The following is a 21,165-nucleotide window of genomic DNA, read 5'->3' as shown; positions in this document are numbered from 1 at the left end:
AAAGACGTATCTACACATATCACGAAACATTGAAAGGACAAGTCATGGCAAACAATGTATGTGTATGGCTTTTCAAGTCTTGAATAACAATTATAGACAAACCATGCAAGGCTTCATCATAATGTTGATTAGAGAAGCTACATTTTCCAGAGTGTTTTTCAGAGTTTTCTTCAACAACAAAGACAACAACAATAGCCACACTTTCAATAACAACAACAACAGATACAACTGGGCTATGCGAGACGCCTACAGACAGTGAATTCCTCTAATTCACATGTCCATTTGAAAATGTGTCCTCTTTTTGGCTGGAGTGTGTGAATGATTGCCTACTGCTGAATGGACCTGGGTGGAGGGGAATGGGAAACTTGGCACAGGCCCCACAACCAGGTACTGTAGACACACACAGACAGGTTGAGGATGTGGGGCAGTCAGCCCATTCACCGGTCTGTATTAAAAACTAGCAACATGCCACAGCTGAGTAGGTAACACTTTTATTTGGATAAATATATGGGTACCTACATAAGTAAGGACTTTGTAGCGGCAACCAACAACATCTAGTTGCCAGTGCCATCCTAGAAGACTGAGGTCTTTGGGGTTGCAGTGATTTTGACAGTAACTTAGCAAAAAGGCAAGTAAGTTAATGTAATTCATATTGCAGTACACCTACTGTAATCTGAATACAGTATAAAAGCAAGTACATGTGTAAAAGCAAACAGTACAATACCGTAGAATTGACTGTATTATACTGTAAAAAAGTCACATTTTACTGTAATTCTAATGAATGAATGAATGGATGGATGAATGGAATTAATTGAGGGGAGATGAGATTTGTATTTCGCAGTATTTTACTGTAATTACATAGGATTGGTGCAAGTAGATTGGCTGCTAGGTCATTTGTTTACACATTTCGGCCTATGTGAATATTTGCTATTTTATATCACATGCACTTCTAGAGACCTTAACAAAGGCTTCCAAGATGTCAGCGACTACAGGGCAAATCAGACCGAAAAAATACGTCAAAATGCTCAACAATTTAATGTTTCAGACTTGATGCCACTCCAATCTGTCCCTAATACATTTTAAATTAACGGGGCACTACTACCACATACTAGTTAAATTGGCACAGCACTCTCACTAACGAGCGCAAATGTAGCCTCTTTCAAGGCACGACTCAAAATATGTGAATGAGCCAGAGTCGACAATACCATGCATCCACTAGTTGTCAAAAGGTTTTTGGCGCTCCAAAAATACGTTACGGTAATGTATTCTGTAGAATGGAATTACTGTACCATTCAAAGTACAGCAATTATTTCTCCACCCACATTTCCCCACAATCACCATAATTTACAGTATGCTGCAGTAAAACGTTTCACAGTATTTTACTATTGACAATACCCCAAATGACCGTATAAATTACAGTTTTCTGACAGTGTAGGTAGGTAGGTACCCTTATTCCTGCCATCAGTGACACCTGCCACTGTGCGTGTGTTTGTAAGGCTTCCAATAGCAGCAACAACGTCTGTATCCCCACAGGGAAAAACAATGAGGAAACTGGGAGACATGCGCTAGGTTGAGACAGGGGGTTGGGAATCTAAACAATGTTTCCAACCCCCCCCCACACACACACAAACACACACCCCTGGTGCTCTGTTGGCAAATACCACTCCCAATCCCTTATGTCCTTCACCGAGCCAGCCATCACAGCTTAGCCAAGTGAGCAGTGCTGCCCACTTCCTCATACACACTCATTCTCCTCAGTCTACTAGTACACACACACACACACACACACACACACACACACACACACACACACACACACACACACACACACACACACACACACACACACACACACACACACACACACACACACACACACACACACACACACACACACACACACACACACACACACACACAGAGAGATAATGGCCATTTGATTGGACATGTGCCCTTGTACCTAGCACCTCCCCTCCCAGAGAGGACCAGCCAGGACACTGTGATCAATACACATGATAGGGAGCTAATCGCTCTCTGTCAGGACCTGGGCCTGCCAGCTCCTAACGGCACACTCACAGGGGAGCCGTGTGTGTATGAGTGTGCGTGAGTGTGTGTGTGTGTCCATGCATGTGTGCCCGTGTGTGTGCATGTGTCTTAATGGCAGATTCAGAGTCTTTGGGGAGGCTCACTCACGTTCCGCCCCAGGGACGTGGGCCATTGACCATGCAGTCTGTGACACTGACCCCTCCACAGTCAATGCATTCATCATCCAGCAATGACATGTATGCAGGCACACACACACACACACACACACACACACACACACACACACACACACACACACACACACACACACACACACACACACACACACACATTGTACAGACACACACATTCGCAAACCCGCACAGACATGAGCAAACATAAAAACACCACACACAGACACACACAAACACACACACACACACACACACACACACACACACACACACACACACACACACACACACACACACACACACACACACACACACACACACACACACACACACACATTGTACAGACACACACACATTCGCAAACCCGCACACACATTCGCAAACATAAAAAAACACACACACACACAAACACACAACACACACACACACACACACACACACACACACACACACACACACACACACACACACACACACACACACACACACACACACACACACACACACACAACAAAGCCTATTGCTTCTATACCCAGAAAAAAAATCCCTTTCTTTCTTTCTTTCTTCCTCCCTCTCTCTCTCTCGCTCTACCACATAGAGAACACAAAGTGAGCCATTGTAATGCAAACCCAAGTTCAAAACAAAAGATGACCACCTGAAGCTGACATTTTCCAAATCACAATGAAGTGTGGCCAGATGGAGAGAGAACAGGGGAGGCTGAAAGAGAGACTGAGAGATTAATGGAGAAAGAGATGAGGAGACAGCTATGATAAACACACTGGTTGAGAGAGTATGTGTGTTTCTGAAAGGCAGCAAGAGGGTGAGAGACAGAGTGAGAGACAGAGTGATAGACAGAGTGAGACAGAGCGAGAGACAGAGCGAGAGAGCGAGAGAGCGAGAGAGAAAGTGTGAGGAAGAAGGAGATAGAGGGAGAGGGATGATAAACAGGTGGGAGAGGGAGGAAGACAGAGGGACAGAAGGTAAGCAGGAATGAGCGAAAGTGAGGGAATGAGTGAGAGAGAGAGACAGAGCAAGAGAGAGTGAAGGAGAGAGAGAGAGAGAGAGAGAGAGAGAGAGAGAGAGAGAGAGAGAGAGAGAGAGAGAGAGAGAGAGAGAGAGAGAGAGAGAGAGAGAGAGAGAGAGAGAGAGAGAGCAGGAACGAGTGTGAGTGAGGGCGGGCGATGGCAGCCAGCTGCAGCCGTGCGATACGGGCAGAGCAGACACTGGGAACTGCGCAGATATCACGGCTGACATTTCGGGCTCGACTACCCCCCACGGCCCCCTGGGATGCGGGCGCTAGCGCCAGTGTGCCCCTGTCAATCACCCCGCTCCCTGTCACTCTGCCGGCTGTCTGTCTGTCTGCCCCAGCCCATTATGGCGAAGCGGAGTGGGGTCGCACGCCAACGCTACCACTAGCATTGCCACCCCACGCCTAGACGCACGCCACTGGGCTCTATCTCCTCCTCTTTCCTCTCCCTCCTTCTCTCCTCTCTCCATCCTCTCCCTCACTGACAGCCTGACCACAGAGACATGGGAGAGGAAAGGGGGAGGTTGACGGACAAAGAGACAGGGAGGGAGAGAAGGGGGAAAACACAGAGAGGGGGATGAGGCTGTGATAGGGAGAAAGAAAGGTGGAGAATGAAGAGAGGGAGGATGGACCAGAGTGGGAGACAAAATGGAGATTGAGTGAGGCTGAATGTGAGAGGCAAATGGACAGGACGAAGGTTAGAGGATATGACAGAGGCGAGAGAAAGAGGGAAGGATGGAGAGCAGAAAGAAGAGGGCAAAGGTGGAAGACAGGGGAGGGATAAGGAAGATACACTCTACCCCCTCTCGCCTTCTTTCCCTGCACCTTTAGTCCCCTAGACTCCCTCTCCCACTCCCTCCCTCCCCTCTCCTCTTAGACTCCCTCTCCTCCCTCCATCTCTCCCTCCCTCCCCTCTCCTCTTAGACTCCCTCTCCTCCCTCCATCTCTCCCTCCGCCAAGGCCCTGTGTGCTGCTCACTCTATTGTGTCAGCCTTCAGAAGCTCTCAGTTTGAGTGGCAGGCCGTCACAGATCAGCTCCCTGCTAAAGCGGCCTGGCAGGCCGGGGTGACGGGCCAGGAAGGGATCTAAGTGGGTTTATCAGCGCTTCTTAACGCCTCTCCAGCTCCCTGACACAAAAGAGAGGGGTATTAAACATCTAAAGCAAACCAAAAAGCGTGAAAGCTCCTTATAGGGCCGTGGGATTGCGGATGTGACTGGAGTCTTAAAAAAAACACACAACACGAGAGAGAGAGAGAGAGAGAGAGAGAGAGAGAGAGAGAGAGAGAGAGAGAGAGAGAGAGAGAGAGAGAGAGAGAGAGAGAGAGGTTGGAGAGAAAGAGAGAGAAAATAAATCAAATGTTTTTCCATCCTTGGGAGGAGGATAGGAGCATGGAGAGGGGGAAGGGCGGGAGAGGAGGAGAGTATTGTGGGGTATCGTTAGAATCAGAAGCCAAATCAAACCTCTACACAACAATGAGGTTGAAACGGCAGGGAAATCATCAAAGAGAAACACTGTAGACACAGAACACCATCCTTATTCTGAGTGTGTGCTATTTTTGTTATTTACAGTGTGTGTACATGAGTCAGCTGTATTTGAGTACATACAGTGTTGTATGTGTGTATAAATGAAGGAATATTAAAGCCACAGTGTGTAATGTTTCTGTAATTTAATAACGATATATTCCATTTTTATTATATGATTTAACTTAATGAGATTAGTAAAAAGAATTCTACATTTTAAAAAATGACCTTATCTTTACCACAGAAAAAAGCACCTAAAAATATTTTTGTTTTACTTTCGTTGTGACTGGGGTATTTGTAAACAAATGATTTATAGCTTCAAATCCTGTTTTTTTGCGTTTGCTCCATTATTGACATCTTTCAGGTTTCGCACCAATGAAGTAGTGTATTAGTAGTGTGTATTAGTGTGTTCTGCACTGGGGGTGATTTGGATGTACACTGGGAGTGTGCGTGTGCATGTGTGTGCCTTTGTGTGTGTGTGTGTTCTTTCATTCCTCACTAGCAGTAACATGTGTGTAGGTCAAAAGCCGGTGGGGGGTCTGTGTCTGAGACGCTCCGTAAAAGGTCACTGTGGAGTTCAGTCTCTGAGAATCAGTCTGTGTGTGTGTGTGTGTGTTCCCCCAGGGAGCGTGATCCAGGTGAGATGGCTGAGACAGGTGAATCAAGAGTGTGTGTCATAGAGCCGAGAGAGAGAGAGAGAGAGCAAGCGAGAGAGAGAGAGAGAGTCTGATCTCATTCTGTTTTACGTCACACAGATATGCCCTCTGAAGACTGGGAAATGATATTACTGTCAGAGCGTCTGAAGGCTCACACTCACACTGCAGTTAGCCTAGCAGCTACACTCAGCACAGCAGACTCAGTCAGCCAGTCTCTGTGTGTGTGTGTGTGTGTGTGTGTGTGTGTGTGTGTGTGTGTGTGTGTGTGTGTGTGTGTGTGTGTGTGTGTGTGTGTGTGTGTGTGTGTGTGTGTGTGTGTGTGTGTGTGTGTGTGTGTGTGTGTGTGTGTGTGTGTGTGCGCGCTTATGTGTGCAGGTGTGAGTGTGTGCTGTTCATGCACGTGTGTGCGTACGTTGAGGCCTTATCTGCGTGTTGTCTCAGACCTCTAAGATCTCTGTGATGAGCGGCTTTCCAAGGGCTTGGTAATCATATAATTAGCAGTGTAATTAGCACAATGGCTAATTGTTGCTTTGCTCAGGCTGCATGAGTCGGGATTACATGGTGACAAACCCACACTCCCTCGCGGGGACCACAACGGACCATTCCTCCACCATGCCTCTCTCTCTCTTTCTCTCTCTCTCTCTCTTCTCTGAGAGAGATAATGTCTGTTTACAATCTCCCCACATTGACCTCACATCACATCCACAGACTCACTGATCTCTATGCCATCTGGATGTCATAGTATAACTTACTATACATTTCTTGTGTCTCAGTTTATTGCTTTAAACATGAAATAAGACTCAACTCAAAACTCAAGATGGTCTACATTGGTTGACTGCTTCTGGGACTGCTTCTGCATTTCATAATGGTCTGTTGTTGGCACCCCAAGACTGACAACCAGACTAGGCTAACCACCAATCCTATCAAATAAAGATGCAAGCCCCATGGAGCTCACGTACATTATACTGGTAGACACATCCACTGGACGCTGTCAACTGAGCTGAAAACAAGTCAGAGAAAAGCTGAGGCTCAGGGGTTGTAGAGCAGAGCAGCAGGCCTTGGCTACAGCCCAGGTAGCACACCAATTATATTTGTCGCACACGCACACACACAAATAAAAGTCTCTCATAAACCTATTCAAATATTGACTGTTTTTAAACCCCTCCAAAATACAATTAAGCAGATTATATTAGTCTGAAACAGGAGTTCTAGGTCTCACACTCCTAAACATAGGTGATCATGTTATAGAGAGTGATGTCAGAGCTGTATTTCCACTCCATAGTACATTCTGAACAGGCGGGTTAAACGGCAACCCCCAACCAATGGGAACGGAGAGGAGAACGTAAATGTAATGCAAATACAATATACCTGTATAATGAGGGTTATAGCAAGGAAACTACCACGGTGGTACAACGTAAACACGCAATATTTCTGTGTGCAATGTTTCATGATTACAAAACATTATTTGTGCCATCCATTACGTTTGAGATTCATTACCAAATATGCAATATTTCAGAGTGTGAATTCATTTTCACCTAAAGTTAAGATGCTAGAAAAGTAATTAAACTTACAATTTAATGAAATCATGAAGCATACATGGGAGTCACTAGAGATTGTGCATAAATTACTTCAATTAATCACACGGAGTCTGATTCAGATGGTAAAAGTTAGAGGATCTTCTCTCTGCTGTAGGGGGTATTGTGTGTGTGTGTGTGTGTGTGTGTGTGTGTGTGTTGTGCGTAAATGTGTATGTCTGTTTGTGGATGCGTGAGAGCGTGTGTGTGTGCTTGCACGCATCCGTGCATGTGTGTGTGAGGGGTCAGGACAGTGAATGACGAGTGTGATAGGGGCGCAGGGTTTGGTAAAGGGCCAGGTCTACAGGGGAGAAAGAGAGAGGCGACTTTAGAGAGAGGACACAGGATGTGCCACAGCCCCGTTCTCCCCTCCAGTCGCCCCATGCTGTCATGGGATGTCGCCGCGGGTGACAGTTGCCCTAGCAACGCCTCGGTGTGAGGAGGCTGCATGCTCGGAGGGTTATGCAGAGCGGGGATGGGGTGATGGAGGTGGTACAAAAGGGTTGGGATGGGGAGGAGGCGGAGGTGTTAGGGGGGCTCTGTACCAAAGAGGTAAACATCAACACACACTTTCTCTTTTTTCTCATCAACACTAGGCTTGATTAAAGCACTAGCGAAAAAACTAAATGAGCCCTCATTTACATATACATGCTGCGTAAAATTAAAACTCATGCTTTGGTGTGAATTCGCTTCGAACAGGGCCGTGGTAGGTAAGTATATCCAATAACCACATCGAAAAAAAAGCGGAATAGTTTCTCTTTACTCTTGTTTCACATCAGTTTCCTACCATGTTCTACAGACAGTGTACACTAAACCAACATATAACCACATAACATATAACCCCACTATAATGTATGCATATACAGTATGGATACAACACAGGCACTGTTGGTGTTATGTGTCTCTCTGTGCTCATAGCAGATGGAGTTGGTAATAGCTTCTTCTAACCACTGATATGGGGGCAGCTATTCTATCATCCCATTGATGGTTAGGATTAGGGATATGGTTATCTGACCCTAGATCAGTGGTTAAATATTCTACCTGAAGTGCAGTAGATACTCACCCCTGTTCTTTCTGCCAGGGTGTTCACCAGGGTAGCTCTGTCAGGGCGCCCCCTGCTGTCTCTCAGGGTGAAGTGGCCCTCCAGGTTGCCTATCTGTTTGGATAGAGCACAGACATGTTACTGACTGACACACACACACACACACACACACACACACACACACACACACACACACACACACACACACACACACACACACACACACACACACACACACACACACACACACACACACACACACACACACACACAAACAAACAAAAACCACACCATCAAACGCTATGCTAGCACCTGACTATAGTATCGCTACATTCATGTCTAGTGCAGCCATACACAGTATGCGGTTTAGGACCTCTTTTCCGAAGTTGCAGTTACGTAGAGGGTTGTAGAGGTTTATGATTTTATTCCACCTGAGCTAAGTGGAGAAACGAGAGCATATCATGAAGATACTCTTTTGCAACCCTTGTGACCCCTTCCACAACATGATTTCGACATTTACCCTGACCATCTGTCTCTGTAGTGGAATTGCTCAATGAGGTGGTGGTGCTAAAATCCAATAGCCCACATTTCATCTGGCCAAATCCCAGGCTTTTCATTTCCAAGCCGTATATACTCAAACCTTTTGACTCGCCTGGGAGACCTAACTAAGTGAAATCTACTTTGTGGCAATTGTGTGCCTTGAACGGGAGGGGGTTGTATTTGGGGACTGTGTGTGTGTGTGTGTGTGTGTGTGTGTGTGTGTGTGTGTGTGTGTGTGTGTGTGTGTGTGTGTGTGTGTGTGTGTGTGTGTGTGTGTGTGTGTGTGTGTGTGTGTGTGTGTGTGTGTGTGTGTGTGTGTGTGTCTCTTGCTGATTCTATCTTCCTTCAGTTTCATTCTCTCCTATTCTCTGTCCCCAAGGTACATCAGGCCCGAGACTGCCGAGTAAATTGTCTCAAATTGAGTTCCTTTTCCTTGGCAGATACAGGCTACATCCCCACCGTTTAGAGGGAGAGGGAGAGGAAGATGGAGAGAGAGAGAAACAATATCACAGCACACGGTTGCACGCTTAACAATTTCCTCTAATTTCTCCTTCTCTCCACCCATCCCTTTTTCTTCAACATTTTTCTCCCTCCCTGATTTCCCTATTGCCTCTCTTTTTCTTCTCTCACACTATTCTTATCCTCCTCTCTCTATATATCACCCCCTACGTGCTCTCTTTATCTCCCACATCATGTATCATCTCAGCCTTCCCTCCCTCTGCTTTCTTTTCCCTCTTCAGTCAGAGTTCTCTACCCTCCGTTCTCTCTCCTCCTCCTCCCTCCTGCCCTCCCAGGCTGGCTGTACTCAGTGACACAGTACCCGTCAGTGCAGACCCCCCGGGCAGCAGAGTCCCGCTCTGACAATAATCACACGGTAAGTTTATAATGCTGGCAGTCCTGATCCCAGCTGAGCTGTACTGAGTCCATGCGACTCCCCTGGCTCCTGCACACTCCATTAGACTCAGTAGGAGGCAGGCTGGAAACGGGGACTGCGGGTGGAGCTGACTGGGGCCGGTGAGTGAACTGAGACTATAGGATGGGGATGACTAGGGCTGGGGATAGAATTGGGGATGAGAAATAGGGATAGGGATCAATGGGGATGGGGATAGATTTGGGGGTGCGGATGGGGATAGTGACGGATATGGATGGGTATGACTGGGGCTGGGTATGACTGGGGCTAGTGATAGGGTATAGAGCTGGGCTTCTGACTCAGGATGGTGCTGTACTCGAACACACAACACAGAAGCCAACCTACATGACACAAAATGACTGCATCCATCTCCTGATGACTCCCACCAAAACATCCCTACCCAATCCCACCAAAGTAAACACAGCCACCCTGCCAGGGCAGGTTCAGCGGAGAACAATACGAGGACAATCAGAGTTAGAGTTGGTTTGGATCTTCCCCCTGCTAATGAAGGCACTTTGAAAAGGTAATCTAATTCTCCACCAGCAATTAAAGCGGGGAGAGAATTGTCACTATCAATTATCCACTCCTTCACTCATGTCCTCCAGTGTGGAAGTATAAGGCCTGCCTTATACACACACACACACACACACACACACACACACACACACACACACACACACACACACACACACACACACACACACACACACACACACACACACACACACACACACACACACACACACACACACACACACACACACACACACACACACACACACGCACACACGCACACACGCACACACACACACACACGCACACCAATGAGAGAGAACACTAATCATGGCAGACAAAGCCTCTGTCCCTACAACCCTCTCTATGTGTTAACACGCCAGCTTATCTCATAACCCATCAGCCAACGTATCAGTCCAGCTTCAGGTTGTGTTTTGGTCTGGAGTCATCAAAATAATGCGTTGACTCGATAGCCTGATATTGATAGCTCTGTATTGAGTGGTGTAAAGCCGCACAGTATAGTGGTGGTCTTGGAACTGCCTGGGTCCTTGATGTTTGCGTACTGTATATTAATACAACACAAGCTACATCCTTTATTCTCATAGGGTGATGGCCAAGGACTGATCTCTGCCATCCAACCAACCTCTCAGCCTTCACACTCTGATCCTAGTTCACAGAGCACTTCACCTCTCTGAGCTATGAAAAGAAGCACCTATTTCTGCCAGTCCCTCTTTTAAGAGAGAAAGGGAGATTAAAAAACTGAAGGGAAAACATGTTGCTTTTTTAAAACCTGAAAAAAATCTAATTTTAATTTATGGAAGTGGCCTTTTGCAATAAGGACCACCAAGGGGGAAAGAAATATTCACATTGCGTAATGGACAGAAAAAGGAATCCTTAATTGAGTGTGTGTGCATGCGTCTGTGCATCCGTGCATGTGCGTGTAACAGCGTGTCTGCTTGTGTTTATCTACGTAGAGTTTAGGTATCGAAACCGTCCTTAAGATATGCTTCTTTATGCGTGTGCATTGATCAAAGCTTGAAGTCACTGCTCATCATATGCATCACAACATACCGGTGTAGGACCTTGATTTGATCACCCTGTCGCCTTATCACATTTTTCTGCACTACAGGAAATGCACACTTTGTGGTGTATTCAAGGTTTAAAAAAGTATTCTAAAGTCTGCAATTTCGACTTTAAAATGCCGGTCTTGATTTGCCCTAACGAAGAGGTATTAACCCTTACATGAACGTCCATTAATCATAATCCACACAATATATTCACATTTCCTGTTGCTGCAGGATTATTTTACCTCTGCGACAACACTGGTCAAATTAAGATGCTATATCTGTACCATGCAACTGGCATGTTGTGCCTGCTATCGTTACCTGTCAATCAAAATCTGCACTAACCCAGTGACTACACTACACCATCTAACCTTTAACCTTTTACTGCAGTGGCCTGAATCAAGTGTTTCTTGGTAGTCTAAAACAAATCAATTTTGAAACAAAAGTATACAGCTCACACCTCACGGTTATGGGCTTAAATAAAAGAAGGCACCTGTACCATGTCAGATAAAGAGGAGAAAGTTTATTCAATTTTGAGTTTGCATTCAATATTATACACTTTGTATACATCACAGAAGAAACCGAAACCGTTTGACATAGAAACACTGGATTTTCGGCAGGTTTTTGATTAATCATGAAATTATGAAATATATAAATAACATTCCACCCATGAGGCCTCTAGAGGGCAATTTGATTATTGGAGTGCAGGAAAGGGCTACAAGTCAATGTCTTTGAGTTAACAGGTCATAATACACTGATGCGTAGCAGCCTATCTATGACTTTATAGCTATGCCCGCCTCCATTCTAAGTCTGCGTCCCAAATGGCACCCTATTCCCTCTATATTGCATTCATTTTGACCAGAGCCATATGGACCCTGATCAAAATTAGTGCAGTATTAAGGGAATAGGGATGCATCCTATATCCGCCATAGGATGGGTTTAAACAGCTCTATGACACATCTATCAAACAAGCCGCATGAGCCACTCCCACTGACAGCCTCCGAAAGACAGAGGAAGGGATGGGACGGCGTGGAAGAATAACAAAAACAAACAGAGACATCAAGAGTCACTGAGGCAGTGTGCAAGAGCCACGTGTGGCGGGAGAGAGAGACAGCTGGTGTGTATGCTTACTGCTCTACAGGGGTTTAGGCCTGTGGAAGCCAATAGAAGCCATAACTAAGAGATACGACCAGGTGTGTGTGTGCGCATCTGTGTGTAGAGAGAGCGAGAAAGATTGTGTGTGTGGTGGTGGTGGTGGTGGGGGGGGGGTGATGATGCCATGTTGGACGGGGTAGGTGGGGTAAGCAGTGATGTCTTGTTGGCCTCATGGTTGGTAGAGAAATCTGGGCTATGTAGTTGGACAAAGGTGTTTTAGATGAAAGTCTGCTCTGCTGCTACCACAGAAGGAAGGGTAGTACTGTGGTAGTGTTTTTCAAGCATCTTTATATCGCCCACTAATCTAGAGTCCTCCTCACACTGCTTATCCACAGTGGTGAAATATTAATTCGTTTCTGCCTGTGGTTGGATGAACAATAAATGATGAGCAGAGGAAGACAGCATGCTTCCTTACACTGACCAATCTGAATAGAGTACCATTAACAGCGCTAATACACTGACCAATGTGAATAGAGTACCATTAACAATGCTAATACACTGACCAATGTGAATAGAGTACCATTAACAACGCTAATACACTGACCAATGTGAATAGAGTACCATTAACAACGCTAATACACTGACCAATCTGAATAGAGTACCATTAACAATGCTAATACACTGACCAATCTGAATAGAGTACCATTAACAGCGCTAATACACTGACCATGATTAACCCACCAACGAATCAAAATTACCATTACATGACTTTAACACCGCACAATAAAAAAACGACTTTCATCTAACAAAAACATTTTTTAAATAAAGTTAGTGCATGTCTTAGTTTTCAGTGCATTTATTTAAGTCTAATTTCTTCTAAATATCACCATTATAACAATGTTAAACCCCCTATGCTAAAAGGTCTTTACAGCAATATCTCTCATTGCAAGTCTATTTCCACATAGCCTTTGTGTGAGTGCATTGTGTGAGCATTGTGTGAGTAAATGTGTTTGTGCGTTTCTCTCTCTCTCTCTCTCTCTCTCTCTCTCTCTCTCTCTCTCTCTCTCTCTCTCTCTCTCTCTCTCTCTCTCTCTCTCTCTCCTCTCTCTCCTTTTCTCTTTCCTCCTCTCTCCCCTCCTCTCTCCATTTCAATATGGAAGAGAGTTTTATTAAAGGCTGGACTCGGGGGTGCTGAGGCGCTCTCAGTCATTTTCCTACAAAGTGCTTTAATCCATCACACGGCCAACATGTGGCCTTTGCAGCCATACATCATCTCAGCCTAGAGAGAGAGAGAGAGAGAGAGAGAGAGAGAGAGAGAGAGAGAGAGAGAGAGAGAGAGAGAGAGAGAGAGAGAGAGAGAGAGAGAGAGAGAGAGAGTGGTGCAGGTGGGTTGGAGAGTAGGGCAGTTGTGTTTAACCTGGGTGAGAGAGCTGGAAAGAGAGATTGAGAAAGAGAATGAGAGAATATCCCTTTGAACTGATGAGGAGGGATAGCTGTGGCATCAAAGGCTTCCTTTGTTCCCTGGCCCGTCCCCAATGGAGACCCCAGACCAGTGTCCCATCCGGTCCAATCCACCCTCTGCTCCTACACCCTATTAGGGCTAATATTAGCATTAGAAGGTTAGCATTAGCATTAGCACCAGGTCATTGCAGAGAGAGAGAGAGAGAGCACCCAACGTAATTTCTGCTCTCTCCTCCTCCTCGTCCTTCGTTTCTCCCTGGCATTCCCACCTGGAAGGGAGAGACTGGCATCGACATCTTCCACAGAGACTACTCTTTGCCTCTTTTTTTGTGTCTGTCTGTTTTTCCTCCCTGTCTTTACAGCTGAGAGTGAGGCATGAGTAGGACAGGTGGGAGAGGAGTTACGAGTCAGTAGAATCAACATAAACACGGTGCCTTTTATAGTGTGCAGCTGGTGCAGCGGTGCCCACCCTCATGCCATGGCTATCACCTGCCTCCATTACGCACACACACACACACACACACACACACACACACACACACACACACACACACACACACACACACACACACACACACACACACACACACACACACACACACACACACACACACACACACAAACAGAGCGAGAGAGAGAGAGAGAGAGAGAGAGAGAGAGAGAGAGAGAGAGAGAGAGAGAGAGAGAGAGAGAGAGAGAGAGAGAGAGAGAGAAAGAGAGAGTGAACCTTCAGCCCTCTAACTAATGGAGTGGGGCCTCACTCGTAGCCATTAGAGTATTGGTGTTCCTCCGTGTGCCCCTAAGTGCCCTGGACAAAGAGCAAAGGGAGGGAGAGGACACAGGAGAGAGGGAGAGGTGGATGGAGGAGGGAGAGGAAAGAGAGTTGTGCCTTGGAGTCTATTCCATGCCATACAGAAACCTGGTCATTGCATTTCAGCCAGCATGCATATGAACACTTCAGGAATGGAGACCGTTCAGGAGACTTACGTGTCCATTACTTTGAAACCTTTATAGAATGTGTTTATTTGTGTATTTACCAGAATTTTCTCATAATTTAGCCAGATACTGTCAATGTTGTATTTGCATCAGCACATGTAAGCAGCATTTACGCTTGTCTGCAGTACGCATTTTACATGTCCTGGTTTGATATCGCACGCTCGCTAGAATGACTGGTCAGTCTGTAACTCGCAGGTTTGTATCTTCTGTTGAAAGGATATTGAGATTCTAAACGAGGTACAATATACAGACTAAGCCCTGTTCAAAGGTAGTTTTAACCGTGTATGACAGCCGAGTTAACTGATCTCTGAGCCCTCTGATTTCATTTAGCTCAGTAAATCCAGTTCTCTACATCAATTACATGTGCTTTACTCAGATCGAAAACACACCTCAAGAGTACATGTATGACTGGTAGAGAGAGACAGGTGGAAGGTAGGTTATGTCTAAAATAGGCATGGGAGGGGGGGGTGTTGAATCTCTTGATGAGCTGATACAATGTCCACAGACACTAACACAAGCTGTGCTTGGGTAATGTTATGGTAATGGTATGGTAATGACATGGTAATCTGGCAGCAGTATTCCACATCACTGGAGAGAGGGGAATTCTGGGAGGCCTTTCACCACTGGGTAGAGTGGAGGGACTTCCTGGTCTCAGAGTACACAATAACAACACACACGCACCCACAGGCACACACACACACCACCCACACGCACGGTCATATATACTACTATCACATATACACACTATATAGAGTCAGTAATACAAATAGGGCATAACATGATACGACACATTTGCAAATACACATGCAGAATGCATTTGCGCATGCGAGTGCGAGGGCTCTTAAGCCTGTACAGTATTTTGAGTCAGTCTGATGTTCTGTGTAATGAAATGAGCATGAAGAGATTAAGGGGAGTGTGTGTGTGTGCATGACTAGCTTTCACACCTGCCGGGGGCCATGAGAAGTGTGTGTGTGTGTGTGTGTGTGTGTGTGTGTGTGTGTGTGTGTGTGTGTGTGTGTGTGTGTGTGTGTGTGTGTGTGTGTGTGTGTGTGTGTGTGTGTGTGTGTGTGTGTGAGTGCGTGCGTGCGTGCGTGCGTGCGTGCGTGCGTGTGAAGCGGTTGAGAACGATCCTGTTGTTTTCCATGTCTGAAACCTCACACCAGTAATGTCTGCTATTACCTACCCTGTCTGAGCGTGCTCTTGTCACACACACACACACACACACACACACACAAAAGGCTACACAACACAATTATAAACAATGGACAACTGCAATCGTATACTACATGGGTTTCGAAGAATACCTGTATCACACAAACACATGCATGAGGGGGAGTTTATGATACTACAACTCACATCCTGATCCTCTCTTGAGAGAACTAAAACGAACTTAAAATGTGTTTTTTTCCTGTTCTATATTTTCACCGCGCCTCAACTGAAGATTTTCTGACGTTCAGACATCTAAAGTACAGGCTTGGTGAAGGTTTTAATACCGCCCTTCAAATGAGAGGAATCTTGAAAGGCCCTTTTGAAATGACTGCTCAGGTAAAAATCTGGGAGCCGTACAGTATGGTGAGAGAAAAACAACATAATGACGCTTAATCACGGCCATCATCATCCGGACCAAAGAAGAAGAGAGCTGAGAAATCTGGACAGCAAACTGCAAAGTGTCCTCTTGAATCTCCCCAGTGACCGTCAATAAATCAAATCAAATCCCAAATAGAAAGGTGAATATTCTGCTATCAGTGTTGGGGGTCAATATTGCTTTTCAGTCAATTCAGGAAGTAAACAGAAAATCTCATTCTTATTTTAAAAATTCAGCCACTGAAAAGCAATAAGGGAAGCTAGAATTTGGAAATGTCCGTTTACTTCCTGAATGACTACAATCCTGTCTGCTACGCTGTATTATACACTATTGAAGAGTGCGCCTAACAAAATAAAGAGACCTATAGTGTATTGTTGTAAAATATATAATGTCAAAAATGCTGTCTCTGTTCTTACCTCGCTGCTTCTTTTTTTTGTCATATCCCAGTTGAAATGAATATGTCAAACCAGTACAATACAATGCACAGAAACCTGATGACATTCTCCTAGGAGCACTACTAAAATCAAAGAGACCACCAATATGTTGAGTGCTAGCGTCAAGAGACATTTGATTCCCTTTCCGTTCATACAATATTACCACTGGAATGCCAGAAGCAGATATCCTCCTCCAAAAGCCTGCCGTGCTGTCAAACTTTTCATTTCACTTCAATGTTTTTCAAAAATATCACAGTCAACTGTGAAGTGCCGGTCTTGATACACAATATTGTATGCATGCAATGAGCAAATCACCGGTGACACAATTAAATTGGATTTGACTTAACAAAGGGATTTAATGTCATTGACATTTAGCATCAGCCTGTGGCGACAGGTAAAACAGGCCAGTCAGCAGATTGGAGGAGCTACAGGAACCTGACATGGTTGGCTTGGCGTTCCTCTGTTGCTGAGTCCAAAATTGCTGAGACTATAAGATACACAAATAGAGAGAGAGAGAGAGAGAGAGAGAGAGAGAGAGAGAGAGAGAGAGAGAGAGAGAGAGAGAGAGAGAGAGAGAGAGAGAGAGAGAGAGAGAGCAAAAGAGAGGGAGAAGAGAAGCTACATATGTGTGTGTGTGTGTGTGTGTGTGTGTGTGTGTGTGTGTGTGTGTGTGTGTGTGTGTGTGTGTGTGTGTGTGTGTGTGTGTGTGTGTGTGTGTGTGTGTGTGTGTGTGTGTGTGTGTGTGTGTGTGTGCGTGCATGTACGTTTGTGTGTGTGTGTGTATGCGCCCGTGTGTGTGTATGAGCTCAAGATTAATACCTGAGAAGAGAGGCTACATATACACGTGTGCGTGTGTGTGTGTGTGTGTGTGTGTGTGTGTGTGTGTGTGTGTGTGTGTGTGTGTGTGTGTGTGTGTGTGTGTGTGTGTGTGTGTGTGTGTGTGTGTGTGTGTGTGTGTGTGTGTGTGAGCTCAAGATGGAGGGGCACTGTCCAATAAACTCCTGATAAAGGTCAACTCAATGTATTATTCATGATCCAGGCAGCAGCGGCCAGAGCCAAGGCTGAGATGTGCTTACGTCCTCAGGGTGACCATTAGGGAGTCGACCACCAGGGCAAAGGACACGTCTCTGATCACTTATCAATAACCTCGCACTCTCTCACCCTCTCCTTCAATAGTTTGACCAGGCAAAACCAGAACTTGGAAACAACATATACTGTACAACACTAACACTGTACCTCAAACTACAAAAAAAAAAAACGGAATATCTTGGCGCATTGACATACAGAATCTACTGAGCCACACAATTACAAAACTTGACTCAATCTCACGTCCCCTAAAATTCCGTTACATCAGCTACACAAACACTCTGAATAATAGGCCTAGACACTTTACAGAAGGCAGTACTGATATGGTACGAATCAGTCATACAGACAGACGGACGGACGACAAGACAATAGATAAAATGGAAGCCAATATAGGCCTAATAATTTCTAAAGACATTCAACTGGATTTCTTCTGTCAAATTTTAGTATAGGATTCCAAGGTTGGCCAGTGACGGTAAGAGGTAAGAGTGAAAGTGAGTGTGTGTGTGTGTGTGTGTGTGTGTGTGTGTGTGTGTGTGTATGTGTGTGCGTGCGTGCGTGCATGTGGGCGTGCGTGTGGGTATGCGGGTGAGAGGGAGTCTGTGATCAGATATGAAATATTCAGAAAGCCCGCTGTAATTTGATGAAAGTCAGATATCCTCAAATGGAAATGGAAGTCAGCACTTTCACACATCTCCCGACAAAAAGCCCCTGAGTAAAACTGATTTAAAGAATGAAAATTGCAGGCCCATAGGATGAAGTAATAAAGGCAGGTTTTAAATATGCACTGACCCGTGATATGAACTGTAGTCCGTGCTGCTCGGCCAGGGCTCGTGCAGCTCTGGTGCCTCCATCCATCTCCACAGCATAGAAGAAGTGTTGCTTGGTGCCGGGCTGCCTCCCTGTGGTCACTAGAGGCCCCTGCATCAGGCAGCATACAGTCAGCAGCACAATCACCGCCCTGTCCATCAAGGCCCTGCAAACATACAGATGCACAGAAACATGGTTTACTCATGCCAAGTTAAAGCCTGAGGCGAGTTACTGTGAGAGAGCAACTATGGCATTTTAGCTTAAATTTCTAAATCCTCAATTAAAAAATCAATAGTGTTTACAAGTTACACATCATTATGGTTTGTTAACCAGCACCATGCATTGCCATTTTTACTCGCTATGATACTGCATAGCCAAAGAATAACAAAATGTTGTAACAAAATCAAAAGGTCAAAGGGTAAAAAGAGTAAGTAAAGTTTGACAGGAAAATGTCGAGGTCAATAAATAATTACATTATTATCTGCTAAATGACTTAAATGTAATTACATGATCAGTTATGTATTGAAATTCAACAATCACTTTCCAGCATGATGAAATAGATAAATAGGGGAACCACTGCATGATAATGCCCGCTTTCAGAGAGGGTGTGACTGGGGAAATGCAGGCCTGAGGGCCATCCAGCTACAGAAACAGAAATAGACCGATAGTACCAATAGAACTGAAAGTTAAGTCCTTCCTATTTGTTGCTTTAAAAGCAAAAGAAGGTGCCTGCCTGAGCCTGACCAGCTCAACTTAATGAGTTATTAAGTGAGAATAACATTATAATGCATTGTAAGACTTGAGCAATACCCCTTTATAATGGCTTATAGTCATCTCGGACTAAAGAACAGCCCATTTGAGACAGTTGAAGATGTTATGCGTAGCGAGACCTAACACATAAGTGTTGTTATAAGACATAATAAAGGCTCGTACATACGTATAACAAGGTATAAATCCTCTGTCAGAGGCGTGGTGTAGATTTAAATAATCCACTAGCCAAATTATTGCTGTAAATGTACTGAAACAACCCAACCTAATTCAAGCACAAGCATATAGTGTAGATGTTAGTTCCCCTTCAGCGAATTCCTTTTGCGGAGTACCATAGTCCGCAAGTTGTCATATTATGTGACAATGTCTATGGCTTTGTGACAATGCAGGAGCACGGTTAGTAACAGGACCCAGCAACCTCTCCCTAGGTCTATAACATTATACTGGAACATTTAATAATAGCAAACCTTCAACATAGACCCAAATACTTCCCAAATTCACATGCAAAGAGTGGATGTAGCGTAGCGTACAGTATATATACCCCCCCCACCTGCTGCTGCAGAAAGTGTCCGAGTCTGATCCTTCACTGGTCTCTCCCCGTATGCTGCACCGGGTTAGAACTCTGGCATAAGAGCCCAGAGCATGAAAACACACACTTTCACACACACTCTTCCCACACATTTAATCTCTTGGCCTTAATGCAAATGTATTCGAATGCAGAAACACAGCACTCTCCTTACGTGGACTTTAATCTTCATGCAAAACCAGCTCTTTATCGGCCTTTTTATGCCATCCCTCTATCTATCCTCTTTACTTGCGCCACCATTGTGCGGGGCTCACGGTTTTACATTGAGTTACTGCTATAACCCATACCTGTTCACAGAGCCTAAAAGGTCCAATGCAGACATGTTTATTTCAATGTCAAATCATTTCTGTGACTGTTTGAAACTCGCTTTTTTAGCAAAGAGCAATTTTTCAAGCAAGAATTTCCCTAGGACTGTCTGGGAGTGGTCTGAGTGGGGAGAGGAAAACTGAAAACTAGCTGTTATTGCCAGAGAGGTTATTAAGAACTCTCTTTCTTATCGGTCTATTAACTCATTTGTCACCAGGCAGGCCAAAACTCCGTCCCACCTAAACAGGCTGAAATTTCACGTAGCCTTTTCAAACAGCTCTTATAATAATGTTCACAATTTCACAGTATTATTCCAACCTCATAGAGTGGAAATATATATAAAACACAGGATATTCACGTGTTTTAACTGCACTAGGCCTTTAAAGGATGTATAGGAGACTTTAGACGTATCGACTGCAGGGAAGCCATAAGGACTTCCCAGGGAAGAATGATACACTATATATACAAAAGTATGTGGACACCCCTTCAAATGAGTCGATTCGGCTATAAAATCAAGCACATAGCCATGCAATCAACCATTGACAGTAGAATGGCCTTACTGAAGAGCTCAGTGACTTTCAACGTGGCTCCGTCATAGGATGCCACCTTTCCAACAAGTCAATTCGTCAAATTTCTGCCCTGTTCCTTGAGAATACACCTGTAAAGGCGAGAATGGTTTATGCCAGGTTAGGCAGGTCCTTTCCTCGTTCTCCTTATTTTGGGAGAGCTGCTTGTCAGGTAACATGCATGTATACAGCTCTGCCATATACAATTCAGATGTGTGTTTATGGGCATTTTCCCCATTTTTCCCTGTGTTTGAGGTAACAAGAAAAGTGATTATTTTTCATATACTGTCCATACTGTATATTTTGTAAATAACCCATCTGGATCCAGCCTTCTTCACCGCCTGCACGGTAAAATATATACAGATGTTTCGCACCTGACTGAATCTGAACCTCTGACTGAGTCTGAACT

General features: G+C 45.0%; 1 protein-coding gene across 1 annotated transcript in view; it reads right to left on the bottom strand.

The window, feature by feature from the left end:
• Window positions 1-19,961, bottom strand: part of LOC127914898 (neuroendocrine convertase 1-like) — an 80,469-nt gene extending 60,508 nt beyond the window's left edge. Inside the window, exons 1-3 of the mRNA XM_052492652.1 lie at window positions 19,849-19,961; window positions 18,513-18,696; window positions 8,061-8,153 (exon numbers count right to left, since the gene is read on the bottom strand). Coding sequence (XP_052348612.1) covers window positions 8,061-8,153; window positions 18,513-18,689 — 270 coding nt within the window. The 5' untranslated portion in view covers window positions 18,690-18,696; window positions 19,849-19,961. The remainder of the gene's footprint in view (window positions 1-8,060; window positions 8,154-18,512; window positions 18,697-19,848) is intronic.
• Between the last annotated feature and the right edge of the window lie 1,204 nt (window positions 19,962-21,165).

The sequence above is a fragment of the Oncorhynchus keta genome, chromosome 34 (genome assembly GCF_023373465.1).
Source record: "Oncorhynchus keta strain PuntledgeMale-10-30-2019 chromosome 34, Oket_V2, whole genome shotgun sequence".
In the NCBI taxonomy this organism is placed as follows: domain Eukaryota; kingdom Metazoa; phylum Chordata; class Actinopteri; order Salmoniformes; family Salmonidae; genus Oncorhynchus; species Oncorhynchus keta.
Note: the sequence above shows the minus strand (reverse complement) of the source record. Positions and strands in the feature narration are given on the sequence as shown.